Genomic DNA, 22,255 nt, shown 5'->3' on the forward strand with positions numbered 1-22,255 from the left:
ATATTTACATCAACCCTATACACCACGGAGTTACAGATTGAACAAGTAAGAAGAGTACGTAGAAGAAAAGATCAGTACTTTACTAACATATTTTTCAATTTTCGTAATATTTTAAAAATATATAAATGTTTTTGGTCGGGCTTCATTTAAGAATTAAGACAACTCTCTTTAAATGATTACTGCATACTCATAAGTTTGATAACGTGGGACGATAAAACAATAAGCTTTAATTTGCAATATAACATTCCGACTAGCTAGCTAGAGCTACTGAGGAGTCTTACGTTTGATTACATATACTACATTATAATGACATGCACGTACAAGTACAACGCACATATATAATAATAAATTGTTGGAAATGGAAATAATTAAGCTAGGAATTAATGATTGAGAAATTAAAGGAAGATTAGGAATAGTGGTACAAAAAGCAATAGCGGCAAAAGAGAGTGGGATGAAGGTGAAATGGGAGATGAATTAGGTTGATAAGGTGTTGTTTTTGAGGGGTTAAGTAGTGGAACTTTTTGGGGATTGGGGAGTAGTGGTGCAGCCATTGGTGGAGGTGTCCCCTTTTCCTTAGATGCTTCCGCTGAAGACTTTTTGTTAGGTTCTTCATCCGCTGGTGGTGGTAGTGGTGGTGGTGTTACTGTTTCCGTAGGAGCCGGAGCAGGAGCCTCAACTGCTAGTGATGGTGCCACGGAGTTTTTCGAAACTGCATATAATATAATATAACAAATTAAATAGCCTTATGGAGGTGTTTAAAAAGAAAAAAAGTCTTAAACCAGCTTGGTTGACGTAGTGGTCGTGCATTCTCATCTATTAAAAGAGAGGTCGAGAGTTCAAATCCATTAAAAATGTTTAATTTAGTCTCTATATTATGGTCAAGTTAATCCATCTACTATTAAAAATAGAACAATTGTCCTATCTTTAATAATGCAGGGATTAAATTGATCAATTTTATAGTATATGAAATAAATTGAATATTTTATAAAAGTATAAGGACAAACGAAGCAATTAAACCATGATAATTTAATACCAAAGTATTGCATTTTTATCAATTATATCCAATTATAGTTTAGACTTTCGAGACGAGAATTGAGTACTACTAGCAAGGGAGAATTTTACGATTACCCTATAATTTAGGGATGAAAAATGTAATTTTTTTAAAAAAAATAAATAATAAGAATTCAATGAATTACCGATGTGAAATCTGTTACAAAAATAATAATTACCTCTTGAGCTTTGGGGAGCAAGCGCAGGAGGTTGGGGTCGAGGAGGACGAGCAGGACGATGATGATGGTGATGATGAGGTTGAGGCGAATAAGCAGGCGTCGACACCCCCGAACCTGCATGTCATACAATTTCCAATTAAATACTACGGAAATAAAAGTTTGCACTCCCATGAATAACGAACCTTATATGAGAACATGTGAACTATTACATGAGTGCACAAAATTTATTATATGAATATACTACAACTACAAGCAGATATACTTGGATAATAGTTGAAACCTGGGAACCTTTACAGTGCATTAGTGTAGTAAATTATGTGCACTCATGCAGTTCTCATATTCCCACATCATATGAACTCAACTCTCTCTCTATATACATATAGTCCTTAGATGAGAGATTGAGAGCTATACCTGCAGGGGCTGATAGAGGGGCGCCTGAACCTGCAAAGTGCAACAAAAAGCGAATTAGCATACCTCTCAAGCTGATAGTCAGAAGATTAATCCTCTGGTCAAATGATTATGATTTGCTCCATTATATTCACATGGGTGAAGATTGAACCCCTAATCTCATGTTTAAGGAAGCCAACCATGTTAGTTGCAAATTAGCATAACTGATGTCAAGAAAGTATAAAATGCATGTTGTATGCATGCATTACCTTTGCACTGGACGGGGACACCAGAAGTGCATTGTTGGAGAGGGAGTGAAAGAACCAAAGTTCTGACAAATGGTATAGAAAGAGGGACATTTCCGGTGATTATAAGGCAGGCACAGTCTATCATGTTAGTCATCATAGACTTGAGTGAATCGCAGCAGTCTTGAGTGGGCGAAGAAGACCCATTGGCACCGCTTCCCGTGATGTAGTTGAAGCAAGGGGTGAAGCTGCTCACTATTGAATTGGTACAAGGGGTGTTTATTTGCCCATTTGCCCCAACAATAATCATACCCACACAAATTACTATCATTACCTCACCTAAACTCACCCATCTTATCAAACCACAACCCATTGATGATGAAAACATATTTGTTAGTACGTTTTTTCAGAACAAGAATGAATGGATCGCAAATTAAACCATTTATGCTAGCTCTTAATGCCGAATGTATGTTTTAAAAGTTAATTGTTAATAAGTGGGTTTGAAATTGAGCTTTGGAGGTAATCAACCTCTTTGACCTTATGTAACTGGCCTGGGCTGCAGGGATTTTTTTTTTTCACAAGTTTGGCTGGAAATTAAGCTAGGTAGAGTCAAAGGTAGGTTGTGACAGATATACTGCTCACATTTTCAAGAAAGTGCAATTCCTGACTTTTGTGCCATTATATTGGTTCGCACTCTTGTGTTCAACCTCTTCTCTAACTAATCAAACCGGCCAGATCCAACCATTTTGCAACATATATACTTTTAATAAGAAAATTCATTTGTTGTTGAATCCTGATAACACATACTCCAAAGAAAAATTATATTTAGCCCTGGACATAATTGGTTCATCCCTTAACTTAAAGGCCATGATTAAAGATGATAGTGTGGGGTCCGAATCCTACTAGAGAAATGTATTATGGGAAAAGGCTTCTTTGTGTACACATTAAGACTAGGATTTGACTGGTGGACTGATTGCGCCAGACTCTAGGGACGGGATCCTGTAAACTTAGGACAAACCCGATGAAACTGGAATCACCTAAGTTTTTTTTTTTTTAAGAAAAAAAATAAATAAATATAGTTTAGGTCGTGACAGATATACTGCTCATATTTTTATCTCAATTAGCTTTTTCGATCAAGAAAGTGCAAGATTGACCTGACTTTTGTGCCATTATTGGTTCACACTCCTGTTCAACCTCTTCTCTAACTAATTAATCACACCAGATCCAACCATCTTGCATTATATTGCAACATATATACGGGGGAAAATGGTCAAATAATAGGCCTCTAAACTTTATTCGAAAAGTAAATTAAGCCCCTAAACTTATAAACATGTTATTTTGGAATATTAAAGTCCGAAAATCGATTGATGGCCTGTAATTGCAGGTCACTAGGGTTTCGGCCACCCTCTGACAAACTCCAACTAACAAACCTTTGACCAATTTTTGACAACTGGACACCGTTTGCCGAAACTCTAGTGACCTGCAATTATAGGTCACCAACAGATTTTTGAGCTTCAATGTTACAAAATAATATGTTTATGAGTTTAGTTGTAATTTTTGAAAGTTTAAGAGCCTAAATTGATTGTTTTTTAATATAGGATCTATTTGAGTATTTGACCCTTTTCCTTGTATAGTTTTACCAGAATTCATTTGTTGTTGAATTCTGATGCCACATACTCAATCCTAAGAAAAAATATATAGAGTTTAGGTGGATAGTTGGCAGGCAAGATTACCAAATTTAATTAAAAGATGGAGTTAATTATGTATAGTAGTCATGTGAAGGGCTAGCTGGTTAGTTATGGTACGCAGCCCCTAAGTAGTCATTAGATTAAGAGTTGGCCAACCAAACTTACCAATCTGTTTTTGTTCTTTTCCCTCATAAACACGGTATTTAAACCCCAAACCCCCTCGCCTTTCCCTCATCAACCATCTTTCCTAAACTGCAACACAATTAATATTATATACATACTTTCTGTGATAGATATATAGGATCTATCTTTTAAAGAAACAAAAAATAGAATCAATGGCTTCTTCTTCTTCTTCTGCCATGGCTGCTCTAGCTGTAGTGATGATTTTTGCGGTGTGGGAGGGGGCTTGGGCTCAATCAAACTGCATGACTGCTATCGTGAGCCTGTCCCCGTGCATGAACTATGTGACCGGCAATTCATCAGCGCAGCCATCCTCGTCCTGCTGCTCCCAGCTGGCTAACGTTGTTCAGTCAACCCCACAATGTCTTTGCTCCCTGCTCAACGGCGGGGGTTCCTCTTTCGGCATCAACATTAATCAAACGCTTGCCATGTCTTTGCCTGCTGCCTGCAAAGTTCAGACACCTCCCGTCAGCCGATGCAATGGTACGCATATCTATCCATCAAATTCTTCCCACTTAACATTGCATTACATTAATTTTCCATTACATTTACTATTGGGCGAAGGCAAGTCCAATAATCGATGTCTAGGGGATTGTTGAACTGAAGCTGGTGAATGGTCAAGTTTAACAATCTGTACGTTGCTAGAGATTGTTGGGCTGAGGTCGATAAAAGACCAAGTTCAGCAACTTGGTGAAATCGGTGAATGGTCAAGTCTAGCAATTGTTGGACTGAGGTGGATAAAGGGTCAAGTTCGGTAATTAGGAAATTGTTTAGTTGAAATGAGTGAAAGGTCTAGTCCAGTTATTGGTGACTAGATGATTGTTGGGCAGAAGCCTATAAAGGGTCAAATTTAGTAATTAGTGACTAAGCATATTGTTAGGTTGAGACTCATAAAAGGTAAATCCTACCTCTTGACTCTAGAAATATGACCACTAAATTTGTTAAAATTGAAACATACAGCTGCGAATGGGCCCAGTTCTCCGGCGGCAGTGCCACCAGCGGCGACTTCTCCGGTGGGCTCAGAAGCACCATCCGATTCAGAAACCCCCACAACACCTTCAGGCTCAGGATCCACAATCCCTACATCAGGTAATTACTAATTATACACTCACTTATATATACCTCATCCATCTCTAACTTATTTTTGGTGGTAATTTATTAATTTGAAACAACCTTTTTGGAGCAGGATCGAAAACAGTTCCCTCCACAAATGGGTCCTCATCGGCCGATAACAACGTCGGAGTTTCTTTCCATATTCTCAGCTTCTTCCTCTTCGCCGCATCATGGGCTCTATCTTCTGCTACAATCTAAGCATCCACTACTGTATCCCAGGATTCACATACAATCCTAATTCTGTACTGTGGTTTTGTCTTTTTTTTTTTTTGAATATATTTTGAATCATACTGTTGTATTATTATTATTATTGGACTTCTACAGTGTGTTTGATCTTATTATTATTGATTTTGTATTAATAAACGTAGGATTTGATCTGATTATTGAAAACAGGGACTTCTTTGCCACCTTATTTAGTATTTACGGAGTTAATTTTGTTAGATCAAGATAAAATGAAACAATAACTAACAATTTATTTCCTTCTTCAGTGTTAGGGGAGATTTATGAAGTTTAGAATATAGTCTAATGAACCAAAAATTTTGAATTATAAGAAAAAAAAANAAAAAAAAAAAAAAAAAAAAAAAAAGAGATTGCATATTCCTAAATTAGTGTACAAGCAACATTTTTCCTTGTAATATGTCAACACGCGTACAACACATTATAACAAACTTCCTCGCCACTTGCCGCAAAGCATGGAATGACGTGAATGGAACCAATTCATGAACTAACTCAATATGAATTTGTCACATACTATGTAGTAAACAAACAGCAAAATGGGACGCAAGAAATAAGCAAAGGAACGGGAAACAAGAAATAGCACAAATTATTTAAAAGCCCTGTTTAGCTAAACAACCCCAAACTTTTATGGGTCACACTTGTGTGAGACCGTCTCACGGATCCTTATTTGTGAAACGAGTCGGGTCGGGTCAAAGCACCATGCAAATGTCATACTTATATGTGTAAATATCATACTTATATGCTCAAATATAACACTAATCAATAATAGAATTTTTGCTACTTTTAAGAGAAAAAGTAATACATTTTTCATAATAAGTAATGTTGACAAGTGCTCCTTACTTATAAGGGCAAATATAATACTTTTGAGGAAAAATGTAATACTTTTAAATCGAAATGTAAAAATATTGTATTTTTCTTTAAATGTATTACATTTACCCTTATAAGTAACAAAAATTTTATTTCTGATTAGTATTACATTTGAGCATATAAGTATGACATTTGTGCATATAAGTGTTACATTTGCATCTTGACCCGACCCGTCTCATGGTGAGACGGTCTCACACAAATTTTTGCCAACTTTTATATATAAGTTCTAGCCTATAAGTTTAACGGTTGTTATGGACAAATTATGCTATGGACCCAGGTCCACCTTGCTGGACCTGAGTTTATGTTCACAATTTTAAAATTTTATGTTCACAATTTTACAATTTTCGATCTTACTGTACAAAATTACATTACTCAATATTCACAATTTTTTAACTCTATATTCAAATTTTGAACATAGGGTTCCAAAATTGTAAATATAGAGTTCAAAAATTCATCATCTTTGAGGAAAAGTAAAGGATTTTGGAGCATTTTGGATACATTTGGAGTCAATGGGAGCCAACTATGAAGCTATGGAGATGGATGCAACACTCCTAAGGAAGCCTAAGAGTGGTATTTCCAATGGTGTTGTTCATTTGGGCAAACCAAAACAAAAGAGAAGCAAAAGATTAAGGTGTTGCAATTCTCGCACTACACATCGACGTCTTAGTTATTAGACCATATCTCAGTCTAAGAATGTCCAAATCAAGTGATTCTTGTTCCATTAGAAAGAAGACTCGAAGGAATACAACTTTCATGAAGACATCAAAGTCTAGATCAAAAGGGGAAAGGGTCAAAATCAGCCTGCAAACCAGACCATCGTGGTAGGAGGATTCTCGACGCTTCGAGAAGAGGCATAATGCCCTCGTATTTGTTCTAAATTAGCTCGACGCGTCGAGAACCACAGATGTGCAGATTTCCAACTCATCCCTGCTCCTATTTAACTGAGTTTTCACTCATTTCTCCATGGTTCCTACTCATGGTCGTTCCCTACTCATTTTCTACTCATTCCTTTCATATTTTGGTGTTAGATTAAGCATAGATTTAGGTTCTTTAACACTTTTGAAGCTTGTAATCTTGGATTTGAAGTTTGGATTCTAACATTTCAAGATTGTTCTTCCATTTTCAATCTATAAGTTCTCTTTCCTTTTATCTCTTTCTTTTACAAGATTTATATTTATTACTTGTGCTTTTGTGTTATTTATGTTATTTAATCATCAGTAATTAGTTTATGGACTTGAGTTAGGGTTGCATTATCTATCTTGATGCTTAATTTGTGATTATTGCAAAAAAAAATAAAAAAATGGGGAAGAACTCTAACATAAGATTCATGTGTTTATAAATGTTTTGTGTTTGAATCTTGCAAATGTTTGATGTACACATTCATTGGCATGTATTTGGATGATTCCCTGCTTCAACGAGAGTTGGGTGATGAATTCGAGCCATGTCTTGCATAAACTCAATTTGCTTCTATGAAAATAGGGGAAATTGGGGGTTTAAGATACTACTTGTGCTTGAAGAACTTGGAGTTTATTCACCACAAAAGTGTGGCAATTCCTAGTTCTAATCCTTATTATTGTGCTCACGGAAGTAGCTTTACTTAGACTAGGATACCTACGTGCATTCCCGTTTGAATTCTTGGTTATTTGTTCTCCCTAACCCAGTAGGTTGTTTAAGCATCTAGATGATAATGCCCTCTAGCTTAAGTCTTATTTCTTTATTTTGTATTTATCGCTTGTCCATATATGTTTGTTCTACCTTGTTGTCGTTTTCTTAGCTTGTTGTTGATCTCCTTATGCTAGTGCCTAGTTTTGTGATAACATATTGCGTGCCATAACCTCCAATCCCCTGAAGACGATATTTCATACATGTATACTCATTATAGTATTTCAATGCTCTGCCCACATAGTAAACTAGAAATTAGACCTCCCCCCCCTAAACCCTAAGCAACTACTTAGCGGAGTTAGGCAAGAACCGACTAAGAGCCGCCATGTAATTGATCAATCTTTGCACATCCAACACGATTTTGGGCAGCTTCATGTCAAGGATGACCCTTACCTTTTTAAGATTTGGCTCGATCTCCTTCTGAGTCACCATGTATCCCAGGAGCTTCCCCATTCGCACAGCCAAAACACACTTCTTTGGGTTCAAATAGAAGTTAAACCTCTTCATCATTTGATAACCTACAAGTCTTTGGCATCGGTGGCCTCCTCATTACCTTTAACCAAAATCATCAATGTATACCTACAATGCCATCTAGCCCGAAGGTCCTATGCTAAGTGCTCTCATCGAGACTAGCCAAACGACTACTCCAGGAGTCCAGGGTCGACCACTTGAGTCCTAGTACCCCATCAATAAATAGTAATAATAAAGAGTTGGTAAACATGTGGATGAATTAGATGAATTCCAAATTGAGTTAATTTCATTTTTTGTTCTAGATTTATAGGTGACAATCCACTTTTAGTCCCTTTTTATTAGAACATCCTCATTTGGTCCAGTATTATTGTACAATAACCATTATTAGTCCTCCATCAACAAAATCATTGAAATATCGTAAAATACAAAGACATTTCAATCTTGTTGAACCGCTATATTTTTTATGTTTATTTTTTTTTTGAAAACATCCATAATTGAAGACTGAAATAATGTCCTTGTATTTAATGATATTTAAACTGTTTTGTTGATAAATTATAAAAAATGGTCATGCCACAATAATACTAAGACCAAGTGGATGTTCTAATAAAAATGGACTTAAAGTGGATTGCCATATATAAATGACCAAAAATGGTATTAACTCATTATAAATTTTACAAAAGAGAAAATGAGAAGAAATTTTTTAAAAAAAAAAAAGAACAAAAGAGAAATAAATAAATAAATAAATAATTTTTACTTTTAAAAAGGGGAGAGTTTTAATTAAATAATTGTACTGGGCATAATTTTTGTAAATTAATAAAAAAAAAAAGATAAAAAGATTCTTAATTTTATATATCAACCACTATATTTTATAATGTTTAAAATAAAATTAAACAAGGATTTATTTTAAATTTTTTAATTTATCGATCTAAAAAAAACCATAATGTATTTATGATTAAATAAATTATGAACTCGATCTAAAGTACTCAACAAAATTTATGAACTCTAAAATAAGTTTACCAAACACCATTAACAATATTCAAGTATAATGAATATCACATTAATAGATTTGGATAGCTGTTGGCTAAATTTCTCATCCTTATCCAAATAAGAAGATAAAGATGCTCATGAGTTAATCCATTCATTTTGTTGAGGTGAAGAGTCATAATCAGTTAGTTAATGACTCTTCGTACAAGTTCACCTTTGTCTGCGTGCGTCAAATTTAACACTGGGATTTGTAAAAACCTCGGGCGTTAAATTTAGCATAATAACTCTTTTTTTTTTTTTTTTTTGGGAAACAATAACTCATATTTATTACATCGCTTTTACTTACCCTCAAAAGGAAAAATCCTAACAGAGTATTTGATTGGTTGGAGGAGGAAATTAAGTGAAAAAGAATTATAATTTCATGAGAAATGAATAATGTGAGAATAAAGTGTTAATTTAAATTTCAGTAATTAGTTTGTAGGAATTGAATTACTGTGAATTTTAAATTCAAATGTTTGGTATACATGGAATTTAAAAAAAAAATTAGTATAAAGTTTAAAATTCACATACTTATTATTATTGTTATTATTATTATTATTATTATTATTATTATTATTATTAATAAATGACCAAATTCAAATTTTACTTTTAAGAATTTATAGAACACGCTGTAAATAAACCTTAATCGCATAACAAAAACAATAAATTGGATAAGGGAGTTTTGAGAAAACATATTTGATTGAGATTGGTCTATTGATTGACGTTCTGTGTTGAGAGTAAAAGAAGAAGACAAGTTATAATTGAAAGAGAGATGTCAAACATCAATTTTAGGTTAAAAAAAAAAACCTAGAGAGGTAATTTTGCCTCAAAGTTATTCTTTTTCTTCCTAAAATTCATAGAATTGAAATACCAATGGGGGACATGGGATTAAATTCCATGAAAATGAGAAAATTTCAAATTCGCGTAATTATAAATTTGCATTTGGCAAAAACTAGTGTGAGACCGTCTCACCGTGGGACGGGTCGGGTCAAGATGTAGATGTAACACTTATACGCACAAATGTCATACTTATATGCTCAAATGTAATACTAATCAGGAATCAAAATTTTGTTACTTATAAGAGTAAATGTAATACTTTTAAGGGAAAATACAATACTTTTACATTTTGATTTAAAAGTATTACATTTTTCCTCAAAAGTATTATATTTTCCCTTATAAGTAAGGAAAACTTGTCAACATTATGGAAAATGTAATACTTTTTCTCTTATAAGGAACAAAAATTGTATTCCTGATTAGTATTATATTTGAGCATATAAGTATGACATTTGCACATATAAGTGTGACATTTACATGGTGTTTCGATCCGACCCGACCCGTCTCACGAATAAGGATCTGTGAGACGGTCTCACACAAGTGTGACCCTTTGCATTTTCCTACAACCAAATGAAAGAATTTACTTGTCTTTAAAATTATATAGAATTAGATAAGAATGCAATTGTAATTCCCTCCAACCAAATGTACCGTAACTCTCCTAGGATTCTTAAGCACAACCCTAACTCTCATAGGATTCTTAAACTGATAACATTGTAATTAAACTGATAAGATTGTAATTAAAGGAATAAATGACAGTGATTCATTCAATGGCTTAATAATTATAAAGACTAGTATCTAGACAGAGTTTATTTAATATACATCCTTAAACAATGAGTATAAAATTCTCATCCCAAAAAAATATTACCAATTCCCAAATATTAGTAACAATTTTTTTAAACATTAAGACTAAAAATATAGGACAATGATCTTGTGGTCTAGTGACACCAAATTGCTCTCTCATATGTGAAGTTGTGGGTTCGAGTTTCAGTGGAGTCAGTACGTATTGACTATTTGTGTTTCAGTGGGTTCGAGCCTCGAAGAGTCAATAGTATTCAAAAAGAACTGAAGTCCAAGCTTTGGACGAAGGCGACCATTTATCTCTAGATCAGAGATGAACCTCCATTTTATTTTTGTATTTTATAAAAGAAAATATTATATGAATTATCATTTTCTACACTCAAGTTCTATTGTAACTTGAAACTCTTAATGTAAACATTTTTTATGATGCCCATGAAAATATTATATTCTTATTTGTCACATCAAAAAGAAAATTAAATGATAAAATAGAATTTGAAAGTACATAAAAAAAAATTTAGAGCATCCCCAGCCCATCAATGATTTTTGGGGAGGTTTTTGCAACTTTTGAGTCCATGTGAAGGAGAAAGAGGCTTGGAGAGAGAGTGGTGAGGTCCTCCTACAAAACTCAAGTTTTTTGTGAATCCCACAGGAGAGAGAAGACAGAAGGCTACTGCCTTTGTCCGTGTTTCGCGCACATACAGTGCCCAGTTGGGCGCGTAAACTGCATTGCTTTTTCTTCTTCTTTTTTTTTTTTTGTCATATTTGTTTTTTTCATTTTTTTTCCTGCTCTTTTGTCTTCTACTCTATCCATCCCCTCTTCTAGTAGGCATCTCAAAAATCACACAAAAAAACTACTCATATTGAGATTGCTTTTATATAACTACTATTTTCACCCGTGCGTTGCACAGAATGAATTTGTTATAATATTTTAAGAATATTTATATCGATATACAATTATATAAATTATAACAACGAATATTATATTATATAGTGCAATTGATGAAATGGATTTGATCGATTATGTTTTCTAATGTTATCCTTGCTTGAATTCGAACAAATAATTGCATACGGCGGTAAAAATTTTTATTATATATCTAGATAATAAAATTAAAGATGAAACTATAAAAATTTTAATATTTGAAAATATACATTTATTTGATTATAAGATTAGTGCAAAAGTGAAAAAAAAAATTGAATAATATATGACTCATTTGTTTAGCTTAATTACCATAATAATTATTAGACATTTATTATTAGGCAATTATACTTTTATACTTAAGTATATTTTTTATATCGCCTTTGCTTTTTTCATCCTCCTCCATATCTGAATGAATTAATTATAATTATACAAATATCTGTGTAATTATTAGCTTAATTAACATAATAATTTATTTTGTTCTCATAGTATTATATCTCTTGTCAATCAAAACCAATTGGCCAAGGTTCTCATGTATTGGGTTCAATCTTAGGTTTCTTCAAACCCTTTGAAGACGATGAACAATCCACGTTTATTCTCTTTAAAGACTACTGTTGGGAGTGCTTTCATCAACCAAAATGACTTCTAGACTTGATGAAGATGTAGCTTCTAGTGATGCTATGCCCTATATGAAACTAACTATTAAATGTGGAAAAAATATTATTACAAGAGGAAGAAACATGTTTAATGAGAACTAACTGCTTGTTCAACATTGTCCCGTGGAGCGTTGATATTTCCTAGACAAATAACAACACATCAAGCGGAGCATTATAGAGCTTTTCCTTATCTTGGGGATAGGTCGGAGACAGAGACGAAAACAGACTCCATTAGTCAACGATAAGGAGAAATAACAGAAATATCAGAGAAGAACAGAAAATAACCGATGGAAGAATTGTTCACAATTAACAGAGTATTTATAGTGCAATTTCAATATTATTATTTGCATAAATAAGGATGCATGTTTCATGTACAATTGTTTTAATGTTATGAAAGTATTTATAGTGTAATTTAAATCAATATTATTATTTGGAGATTTTGTAAAATAATAAGTAGAATTGTATTATGGATAGGAAAATATTTATACTGTAATTTTAATTTAAATTATTACAATTTCAATATTATTATTTGCATAAATAAGGATGCATGATTCATGTACAATTGTATTAAGGTTAGGAAAATATTTATAGTGTAATTTCAATCAATATTATTATTTGAAAATTCTATAAAATAATAAGTAAAATTGTATTATGGACATGAAAGTATTTATAATTTTATACTGTAATTTTTTTTTTATAAATTATTGCAATTTCAATATTATAATTTGAAGAAATAAGGATGCATGTTTCATGTAAAATTGTATTACGGTTAGAAAAGTATTTATAGTGTAATTTCAATCAATATTATTATTTACATGAGAGTGGTTTTTTGTTGATTCTTTTCTACTATTCCTTATTATTAAGTGTTTGAGCGAAAAAAAGTTTCAAAAGTTGAATTTTGTTTTTATAATTTAAATGGTGCCACCGAGCATCATATCACGTAAGATGCCAAATCATTAGCTACATATCTAATATCTTATTAATTGACACGTGGTTGTCTAAAAAGGTCAATTGCACTCTTCTGTGCGTTTCGGTATGCGTTTAACGTTTTTTAAATTTGAGTGTGTAGATATTACTAAAGGTCTTTATCCGTAGTTTTTAGTTAAACTGAAACTTAGTGGTCTTTATCTTTTGTAGTTTTGTAGTTAAATTGAAACTCTTAGTGGTCTTTATCCTTTTGTAAGTTTGTAGTTAAACTGAAACTCTGAACTAGATGTATATATTAGAGTTAAAGGATGATTAATAAAAGATGAATGATTTTCCCTTATCTCATCTTCACTATACTTTAATGTATTTCTATATTATTGGCGTTCATTGCTCGATCAGAGGAATACTGATTTTAGGGTGGACAACGTAACCGACCTGCTTCAATTCGGTGAAGCACCGAGCTGAGTAAACCGCATCAGGATTCTCGATCATCAATCGCCCGCACGCACGGTAACATTTTCCTATTTATTATTAATAACATTAGGATAAGTTATACTAAAATTAAGGGTGTGTTTGCATTGGTTTAGAAAATGGAATCGAAATTGAAATGTGAATCAAATACTTAGTATTGATAATGAATTTTGGTAGAAGTATTTTGCATGTTTGGTAGTAGTGTGGAATTAGAATAATCAATATTGTTGTTTGATTATGTAAGATTCTATAATGAGAAAAATGTTTTAAAAATACAAAGAACAAAAAATTAAGAAAATTTATTTTAATATAAGATATCCAAAGCATTAATATGAAGAAAAAAAATAAATAAAAACAAAAATTTGAAAACACGAATCCAAACTTAAAATTCAAATTACCAATTAGGAGGTGGAATAATGGAATGAACCCTTATTAGAGAATGAGTTTTCTAATTAAAGAGGTAATTAAATCCTGGCGGTAGTGTTCTAAAAATCTGTCAACCAAACAATAACAATGAATTCTCATTCATGATAGCTAAACCTATGAACCAAACACACCATAAGTGTTTGTTATGTGGTGCAACACTAATATCTAAGACTTCATTTATGGCTACGAGTCTTGGTGAGAATTTAGGTTCTAATGACATACAACTACTACATTAATGGTATATATGGGTTATAAAAGGGCACGATCTTCTCACTGCTCGCATTCATTCCTCATACACCATCTAGATAATGTAGAGTACAAGTGAGAGACAAAATCTAGAGATACTCATGTGGCTGTCCATGAATACTCAACCTTCATCAATCGGAAGCTATGGTTGGAGGTTAGTTTATATTATGATCATGCTTTTCACGTATTCGACGTAACATAATTTATGCTTACCGTTAGTATTAGAGTAACTTTAGCTTTAAATAATTTAAATGAATCCAATGCTTCAAGTTTGTTATGAAGTATATATTAAATACACATAGGTAAATCTAGTTTCTTATGAAGTAAATTAAACACACATAGGTAAATCTTGAGAAGTTATCAATGAAAGTGATGAAATATTTCTTACTGGGTATGTTCATACCAGGACAACATAAGTATGTCAGTATGAATAATTTCCAACAACGTTGAACTTCTATTGGCACCTTTCTTTGACTTGTTTGTTTGCTTACCCTTAATCCAGTCAATGAAAGTTAGCCTCATCCTTTACTAGGCCAATCTTTTAATTCGTTTAAGGGAGATATGGTCTAATCTCCGATGCTATAACATTGAGGAATTTTCGTTAATACTGCATCGTTTAATGCCGTTTTGAACATGTAAAGAATTATATACTGAATCATTCTTTAAGTTAAGACGATAAAGACCATCAGTACCATTACCAACACAAGTAAAATTATGAAATAACTTGAAATTCAAATTTGAATTTGAATGGTACACGCCTAGAAACTGAAATTAAGTTCCTTGAGAAACTAGGAACATAAAATGTCTTATCTAATGTCAAAATACAACCACTATTCAAAACTAAAACTTTGACAGCTTTAACTGGTGATGCAATCTTATTTCCAGATAAGATTTTACACTCAGTTCCCGTTAGTTGTTTCAAATTTTTCATATCATGCAAAGAGTTTGCAATGTGGACTGTTGAACCAGAGTCAACTCACCATGAATTAGTATTAGCTTCTGACATATTGGATTCAAAACATACAAAAGAAGTGGATGTTCCAATATGTCAGAAGTTAATACTAATTCATGGTGGGTTGGTGGATTGACTTTGGTTCGACAATCCACATTTCAAACTCTTTGCAGGATATGAAAATTTTGAGACATCCAACGGGAGCAAAATCTTCTAAACAAGATTGCATCACCAATTGAAGCTGTCGGAGTTTGGACTTTAGTTTTGAATAATGGTTTTGGTTTGACATTAGATAAGCCATTTTATGTTCCTGGTTTCTCAAGGAACTTAGTTTCAGTTTCTAGACTTGTACCCTTCATATTCAAATTTGAATTTAACGCCAAGTATTTCAAGTTATTTCATAATTCTACTCGTGTTAGTAATGGTACATTGTCGGATGATCTTTATCGTCTTAACTTAAGAATGATTCAATTTATAATTATTTACATGATCAAAACGACACTAAACGGTGCAGTATTAACGAAAATTCCTCAATGTTATGGCATCGGAGATTCGGTCATATCTCCTTTGAACGAATTAAAAGATTGGTAAAGGATGTAGTATTTTATACTCTAGACTACACTGACTTTGAGACTTCCATTGACTACATTAAGGGTAAGCAAACAAACAAGTCAGTGCTAAATAGAAATTCAACGTTGTTGAAAATTATTCATACTGACATATGTTGTCTTGATATGAACATATTAGTGAGAGATATTCATCACTTTCATTGATGACTTCTCAAGATTTACTTATGTGTATTTACTTCATAACAAACTTGAAGTATTGGATGCCTTTAATTGTATTTACTTCATACCTATGTACCTGCAATTAATTGTGTTTGTACTTGTAAACAAATTGAAAGCACATCACATGGTAATTACAGACACATAACACGATAATTATAGATAAATAAATTGTTAAATGTAGGTACATAATATGACTAACCAACATCTTATGTGTCTGCAATTAACATATTATGTACCTACATTTAACAATTTATTTATCTATAATTATCGTGTTATGTGTCTGTAATTGCCATGTGATGTGCCTTCAATTTGTTTATAGGTACAGAATGTGTCAACTTTAGGTACAAAATTTGAATGTTCTTTTTAGACCAGGGTCCATAATGTAAGGTAGACTATGGTCCATTGTATAATTTGTCGATCCAATTATATATGGCTATTTGGTAATTAGTCAATAGTTGATAATTGATAACTGATTGGTTTATTTAATTAGTGGTTGTGTTAATTAGTTTGACTAACTAATTGTATTAGATAGTTATAGAAATGCGTTTGGTAAATTAGTTGTTTCCTGATTACTATTAGCTAATTGCATATAAAATGACATCTTAAAGATATGTTATTTTAATTTTTAAATATAACAACAGGTATAAATTCTTTTCAATAAATGATTATAAAATTTGAATCACCAATTATACGTTTCCTAATGACATAAGTGTATTATTTTTATTTAATTAACTATTAACTATTACTAAATTATTTTTAATTATTATTATTATTATTATTATTATTATTAGTAGTAGTAGTAGTAGGGAAAATGAAAATGTTTTCCTTTGATTATATGCTTATAACATTTTTTTTCTTTGAATTATTTATGCATCCACATTTTCCCTCAAGTTATTTTAAAATTGGCTAATTTTCCCTCTCCCTGCTCAATAGGCTTTTGAATTGTTAAAAATAAGGGTAAAATAGGTATTTTAAGTCACTTTCTTTCTCCAACAAATTATTGATTATATGTAGAATTAGAATAAATGTAAAAAAGAACAAACATCATTTGCAAGTATTATAATTTTAATTTTAAACTAATGAGGTAACAGAATTATATTAAGCATAGAACACAAATTTAACAATAATGAATTATTTATGTTTAAGTTTTAATTATGTTGCTAGCATTAGGTTTAAATTATAATTATAATTATAATATTTTTAAATGGTGCTTGTTTTTTCACATTTAGTATGATTCTCACATATAAGCAAATAAGTTATGGAGAAGAAAAACAAGTAAAATACCTATTTTGTTCTTATTTTTAACAATTCAAAAGCATATTTAACAGGGAGGGGAGAAAATCGTCACTTTAAAATAATTGAGGGGAAGAATGTAGATACATGAATAATTTAAAGGAAAAAACATTATAAGCATATAATTCAGAGGGGAGACTGGCATTTTCCCTTATTATTATTTTATTATTAAATGTCAAACCCGCAACCCGTTTAAAAGCAAATCCCTACCCAAATATTTTCCTGTGCCCCAAATCAAACGCGAAGAAAACGGTAAGAAGCAGAGGAGAAGAAAAACGGCAAGAATCAGAGGGGAAAAAAATATCAAAGAAATTAGCCAAGTTAGTGCTGATATCAGCAAGGATGAAGATGAAGAACTGGTGATTGGAGATAGCAGCAATGATGGAGATGACTCGAGTTGGTAGTCTTTTCATTATTATTATTGTTGTTGTTGTTGTTATTTTTTTTATTTTAATTTGTGAATTAAAAAATATTGCTTGTATGTTGGTTGTTTGTTATGAGTTTTGAGGATTAAGATGACTTCCGAGATGAGTTGATAGTCTTTTCCATTATTTTTTTCTTTACTTTTAATTTGTGAATTAAAAAATTTACATTGTGTATTTGCTGTGTGTTATGAGTTTTGAGGATGAAGATGAAACCTTGGGTTGTCAAAAAAATGAATAATGAAAAACTTTAGAGGTAACTATTTTTCCATGAAGTAAAAATAGAGATAATTTTGATTTTTAGAATAAGTTGAAACTAGTTAATTTATAAACACTAGCATTTTGGAAATCAAATAGTTGTCCCAATAAGCTTTTAACCAAATACCAAATAAAATAGGTCAAATTAATTAAAAAATAGTTGATCAACTATTTTCCAAAACATTTCCATAGATGTAACTGGTTGGATAAGATATTGTCTAATATTCAGTACAAATCACACTACACTAGAGTGATTGTAGTAGGAAGAAGTGTACAACACAACATCATATCGGTATCATTTGCCACCACTGCACCACATATCTTATCTAAAATTATTTGTCTTGTACTCAAATGACACATATGTAGTTCTTTATGTCGAACTTTGAAATTGACTCTTTAGATTACAAATAGATATATTGCTCTATAACAGAGTTAACAATATTTAAAACAAAAATCTCAGGTCAGTCTCTTATTATTTCATTTCCACTCGTCACTCGCAGAAATACAAAATTCACACGCCTCTTTTACGCTAAAACGACACCACCTTCTCCTACAGTCCTACTCCATCTAGCGGTCACCATTTTACAGAAATCACAAATTCGTCTTTTCCTCCTTCCTCTTTCTTTGCCTGCATATCAACATCCTTGATATGCTTTTCTTACTGAAATAACAACAAATTTTGAACATGAAGGCTTTGGAGCATTCATACTCCTTATGTTCTTTCAATAATTCTTGATTTTTTTTTTTTGGTTGGGGGGTGAAAGTTGAAAACAAAGCTTTTTCTTGCCCTTTTGAGCCTTAAAAGGCGAAACTTTTTTCAGTTGTTTCAAGCATTAATGGAGGCTCTCATTTGTAATCATCTGTTTTGGTATCAGGTAAAGCTTGTGACGAACAGAAAAGGGGGAAAAAGTACACCAACTTTATTTATCTGTTTTCTTGATCTGAATTTATGGTTGTATTGTTGGTTTCTCTTCTGGTTTGAACAAATTTCGGGGAATTATATATGCATTTGTGTTTGAACAGGTAAATGACTGAGAGTGTATAACAGATTGAGTGACAAGAAAGGTCTCATGGCGGACGAGCAGAGCTCTTTGTCTTCCCCCACCCAGAACCCTGCAAAAACCCTTTCATCATTCTTGGGTTCTCCGAGAATCTTCAATGGGTTTTGGAATCGGAATCGGTCTGATACTGAAAATAGCTTAAGTATGAGCCCAACATCCATTCTTGATGGCAAACTATTTCTCAATTTTGGTCACCCTTTTGGGTATGATAGAACCCTAAACCCCTCCCCAACCCCAATTCCAATTCCAAACCCTAGCATAGATAAGAAGGTAGATTCAGGAGTTGGACTCGCTCTCATCAACTCACTGAGTCATGACAAGAATGTTGACTCTTCTCAGGCTAATAACAGTAGAATGGTCCTGTTTGGATCAAACCTTAAGGTCCAAATCCCTTCTCTCCCTACCTTGGCACTTTCCCCTATGAGTTCCCCAAAATCTCCAGCTGATTTTGGAATCAAAACCCCCAGGAGCACACAATTCTTGGGCAATTGTCTTCAGGCCAAAGAATCCCCTACTAAGGCTAAGGCAGAGGAGCTTTCCCTGAGTGAGATGGAGCTTTCTGAGGACTATACATGTGTGATCACTCATGGACCTAATCCGAAAACCACCCATGTATTTGATGACTGCATTGTCGAAAGCTGCTGTGGTATTGTTAGGTTGTCCGAGCTCAAAAAAGAAAACGGCTTTTCATCTGATCACTCAACCTCTCCTACAATGGATTCTCTGAGCTTTTGCCACACCTGCAACATCAAGCTTGGACAAGGCAAAGATATCTACATGTATAGGTTAGTCCTATTTGGGTATTTTTCTTTTTTAGTTAGTGTTTCCAGTTATTTTATCTGAATATTTGATTCTCAATTCTCATTACCTTGAATTAGGTAGCTTTGATTCTCAAATGGGTAGAACTGATCAAAAACTATTATTCTTGCCAGGTTAAATGTGAATTCTATAGCCTACACAATAGTTAATGAGATCCAAGAAACTAAAAAATGCAATTAGAAAAGTGGACCAAAAAGTTGAACTTCTAAACACAAATTTTAGACAAGGTTTAAAGTAAGTGACTGAGAAGATATTTCTTATCCGTTCCAAGGTTATCACGACATTAGAATTTGTTGGGTGTCGGCCGGGTTGGCCGAGTTCAGCCCCTACTCGATCCAAGATGTGGCGCTTGGCTTACCATGGAGGATGTGGTTAAATGGTTAATGTTAACCTACTTATCACCAATTGGTTTTAAGTAGGATATGTGACAACCAGCCAAAGAACTCTGTGTTAAATGTGTTTGACTTACAGCAGTCATAGGATGAGTGACCCACTGCGAAGTAAGCATAGTGCAGCACTGCAACGCTGAGATCCAATATAATTACTGATCCCAAAACTTAACAACAGGTTATGTTGGTACTAGGAAGGTGCCACGCACACTCAATTGAATGTATATACTTGTTGGGGTGTCGAATTCTTACAAATATGAAATATCAAGTGTCTACTCACTAAAATGACCCTTTGCTGCAGGGCATCAGGACATCAACAAGAAAAAACTTAATCGCGTTTGCTAATATTTGCCTTCAATTGAGTGTAGAAAACAGCATTTTTCTCTTAATGATAATAATGTCGTTTTGGCTTCATATACTGTTGCTTTTCTGTAGGAGCAATATGATTGTTTTGAAATTACATTATGATTAGATTAGATTGGCCCCTCCGCAACAAAGACTCGATTTTTAGATTATCTAGTCTGGTTTGCAGGGGTGAAAAGTCATTTTGCAGCTATGAGTGCCTCTGCCAAGAAATGGTGTCAGAAGGAATAGAGAAACTGTAGATGATGGATGAATCCTCAACAATTTTTGCTTTCAATGGGGCTTAGCATCTTTTGAGGATTGATGCGAATAAGTTTCACTGTCACCAGGTTTTTACTTGTGATCAGCGGATAGATGTCTTAACTTAGATCAAGAATTGTTCTACTTGGTCTTGTATGATATGAGATTTGTTTTCTTATGACTCTCTGTTTTTTGTTTTTGTTTTTGTTTTTTTTTTTTGAGTTTATTTATTGCCCATCCCCTTTCCACCTGAATATATAATGGATAGGGTGAAGGGTCATATGATGTAAATCTTTGTTTTAATGTGATTGATTCCCTGGCTCTATTATATGGCATTCTTGCACTTAGTAGCCTAGTAGGTGATGATGTGTGATTGAATACTACCTTTTTAATTGTTTACCTTTCATATTAGTAATATAATCAACTAGCTAATAGTCCAAATGGACTAAGAATATGTCACTGTCTTACTGCAATAATAATTAAGCCTTATTCATAGAAACAAACAAATGTGTATTGACAATTATACTTTACATTTTTTTTTTAAATTAAGTTCATCATATTGTGACAATTTATTTTATCCAATGATGTGTAACAATTATATAGAGCTTTGATTAGAGCTGTCGAAACGGGCTTGCGGGGCGAGGCCTGCCAAAGCCCAATAAAGCCCGCCTTATGGCGGGGGTGGGCTAAAAAGCCCACCAAAATACGGGCCTAAGGGAGGTCGGCTTGCCTTAAGCTTGCGGGCCTTGGCGGGGGCGGCCCAAATTTTAAAAGTTTTAAATTAAAAAAAAATCAATATAAAAAGGTATTAAATATACTAAAATAATATGGATAGTTTAAATATATAGTAATTAACATTAATTTGGCTATGTTTGGCAAACCTAACTGAAAAGGTAGCTGAAAGCTGAAAAGTAGCTGAAAACTGAAAAGCTGAAATCTGAAGAGCTGTCAGGATAGGTTTGGTAAAATTAGCTTTTTGATAAGTTGATAAATGTAAAAAGACTAAAAAGGACATCTTCATACAATTTAAATAATTTTAAATTTAAATAGGTTTGTTTATATATTAAAATATAAAATAATGAAATCAATATATTTAAATAAAATATATAGTAAGAACATATATTTGAAAATATATAAAGTAAAAAAAAAGTATTTATAATTCATAATATTAGTTCATACAAAAATTAATATTCAAACACAAATGTCAAACTGAAATTACAACCAAACATAATGAAAAGAAAATGTTAAAAGGGTTTTAATTGAGATGGGTAAAAGATGTCATTTATTTAAAATA

General features: G+C 32.7%; 3 protein-coding genes across 5 annotated transcripts; 2 read left to right on the plus strand and 1 right to left on the minus strand.

Moving 5' to 3' along the window:
- Positions 1-211: 211 nt before the first annotated feature.
- Positions 212-2,278, minus strand: LOC116026233 (vegetative cell wall protein gp1-like). The gene is made up of 4 exons (XM_031267716.1): positions 1,886-2,278; positions 1,641-1,670; positions 1,230-1,343; positions 212-709 (listed from the first exon to the last, which is right to left on the minus strand). The coding sequence occupies exons 1-4, from the start codon at positions 2,247-2,249 to the stop codon at positions 396-398; spliced, it is 822 nt and encodes a 273-aa protein (XP_031123576.1). The 5' UTR covers positions 2,250-2,278; the 3' UTR covers positions 212-395.
- A 1,510-nt stretch (positions 2,279-3,788) lies between these two features.
- LOC116025799 (non-specific lipid-transfer protein-like protein At2g13820) lies at positions 3,789-5,252 on the plus strand. Its single transcript, XM_031267143.1, has 3 exons — positions 3,789-4,212; positions 4,690-4,818; positions 4,916-5,252. Exons 1-3 carry the CDS (start codon positions 3,885-3,887, stop codon positions 5,038-5,040), a joined length of 582 nt encoding a protein of 193 aa, XP_031123003.1. The 5' UTR covers positions 3,789-3,884; the 3' UTR covers positions 5,041-5,252.
- Positions 5,253-17,640: 12,388 nt separating this feature from the next.
- LOC116026343 (FCS-Like Zinc finger 8) lies at positions 17,641-21,314 on the plus strand. 3 transcript variants are annotated; one of them, XM_031267831.1, is made up of 3 exons: positions 17,641-17,809; positions 19,113-19,935; positions 20,891-21,314. In XM_031267831.1, exons 2-3 carry the CDS (start codon positions 19,160-19,162, stop codon positions 20,961-20,963), a joined length of 849 nt encoding a protein of 282 aa, XP_031123691.1. In that variant the 5' UTR covers positions 17,641-17,809; positions 19,113-19,159; the 3' UTR covers positions 20,964-21,314. The 3 variants fall into 3 exon arrangements, with proteins under 3 accessions (XP_031123691.1, XP_031123692.1, XP_031123690.1); XM_031267832.1 differs by having other exon boundaries at positions 17,641-17,805; XM_031267830.1 differs by lacking the exon at positions 17,641-17,809 and adding an exon at positions 18,586-18,964.
- The last annotated feature ends 941 nt before the right edge of the window (positions 21,315-22,255 follow it).

Source organism: Ipomoea triloba, chromosome 7, assembly GCF_003576645.1.
Source record: "Ipomoea triloba cultivar NCNSP0323 chromosome 7, ASM357664v1".
NCBI classification, from domain to species: Eukaryota; Viridiplantae; Streptophyta; class Magnoliopsida; order Solanales; family Convolvulaceae; genus Ipomoea; species Ipomoea triloba.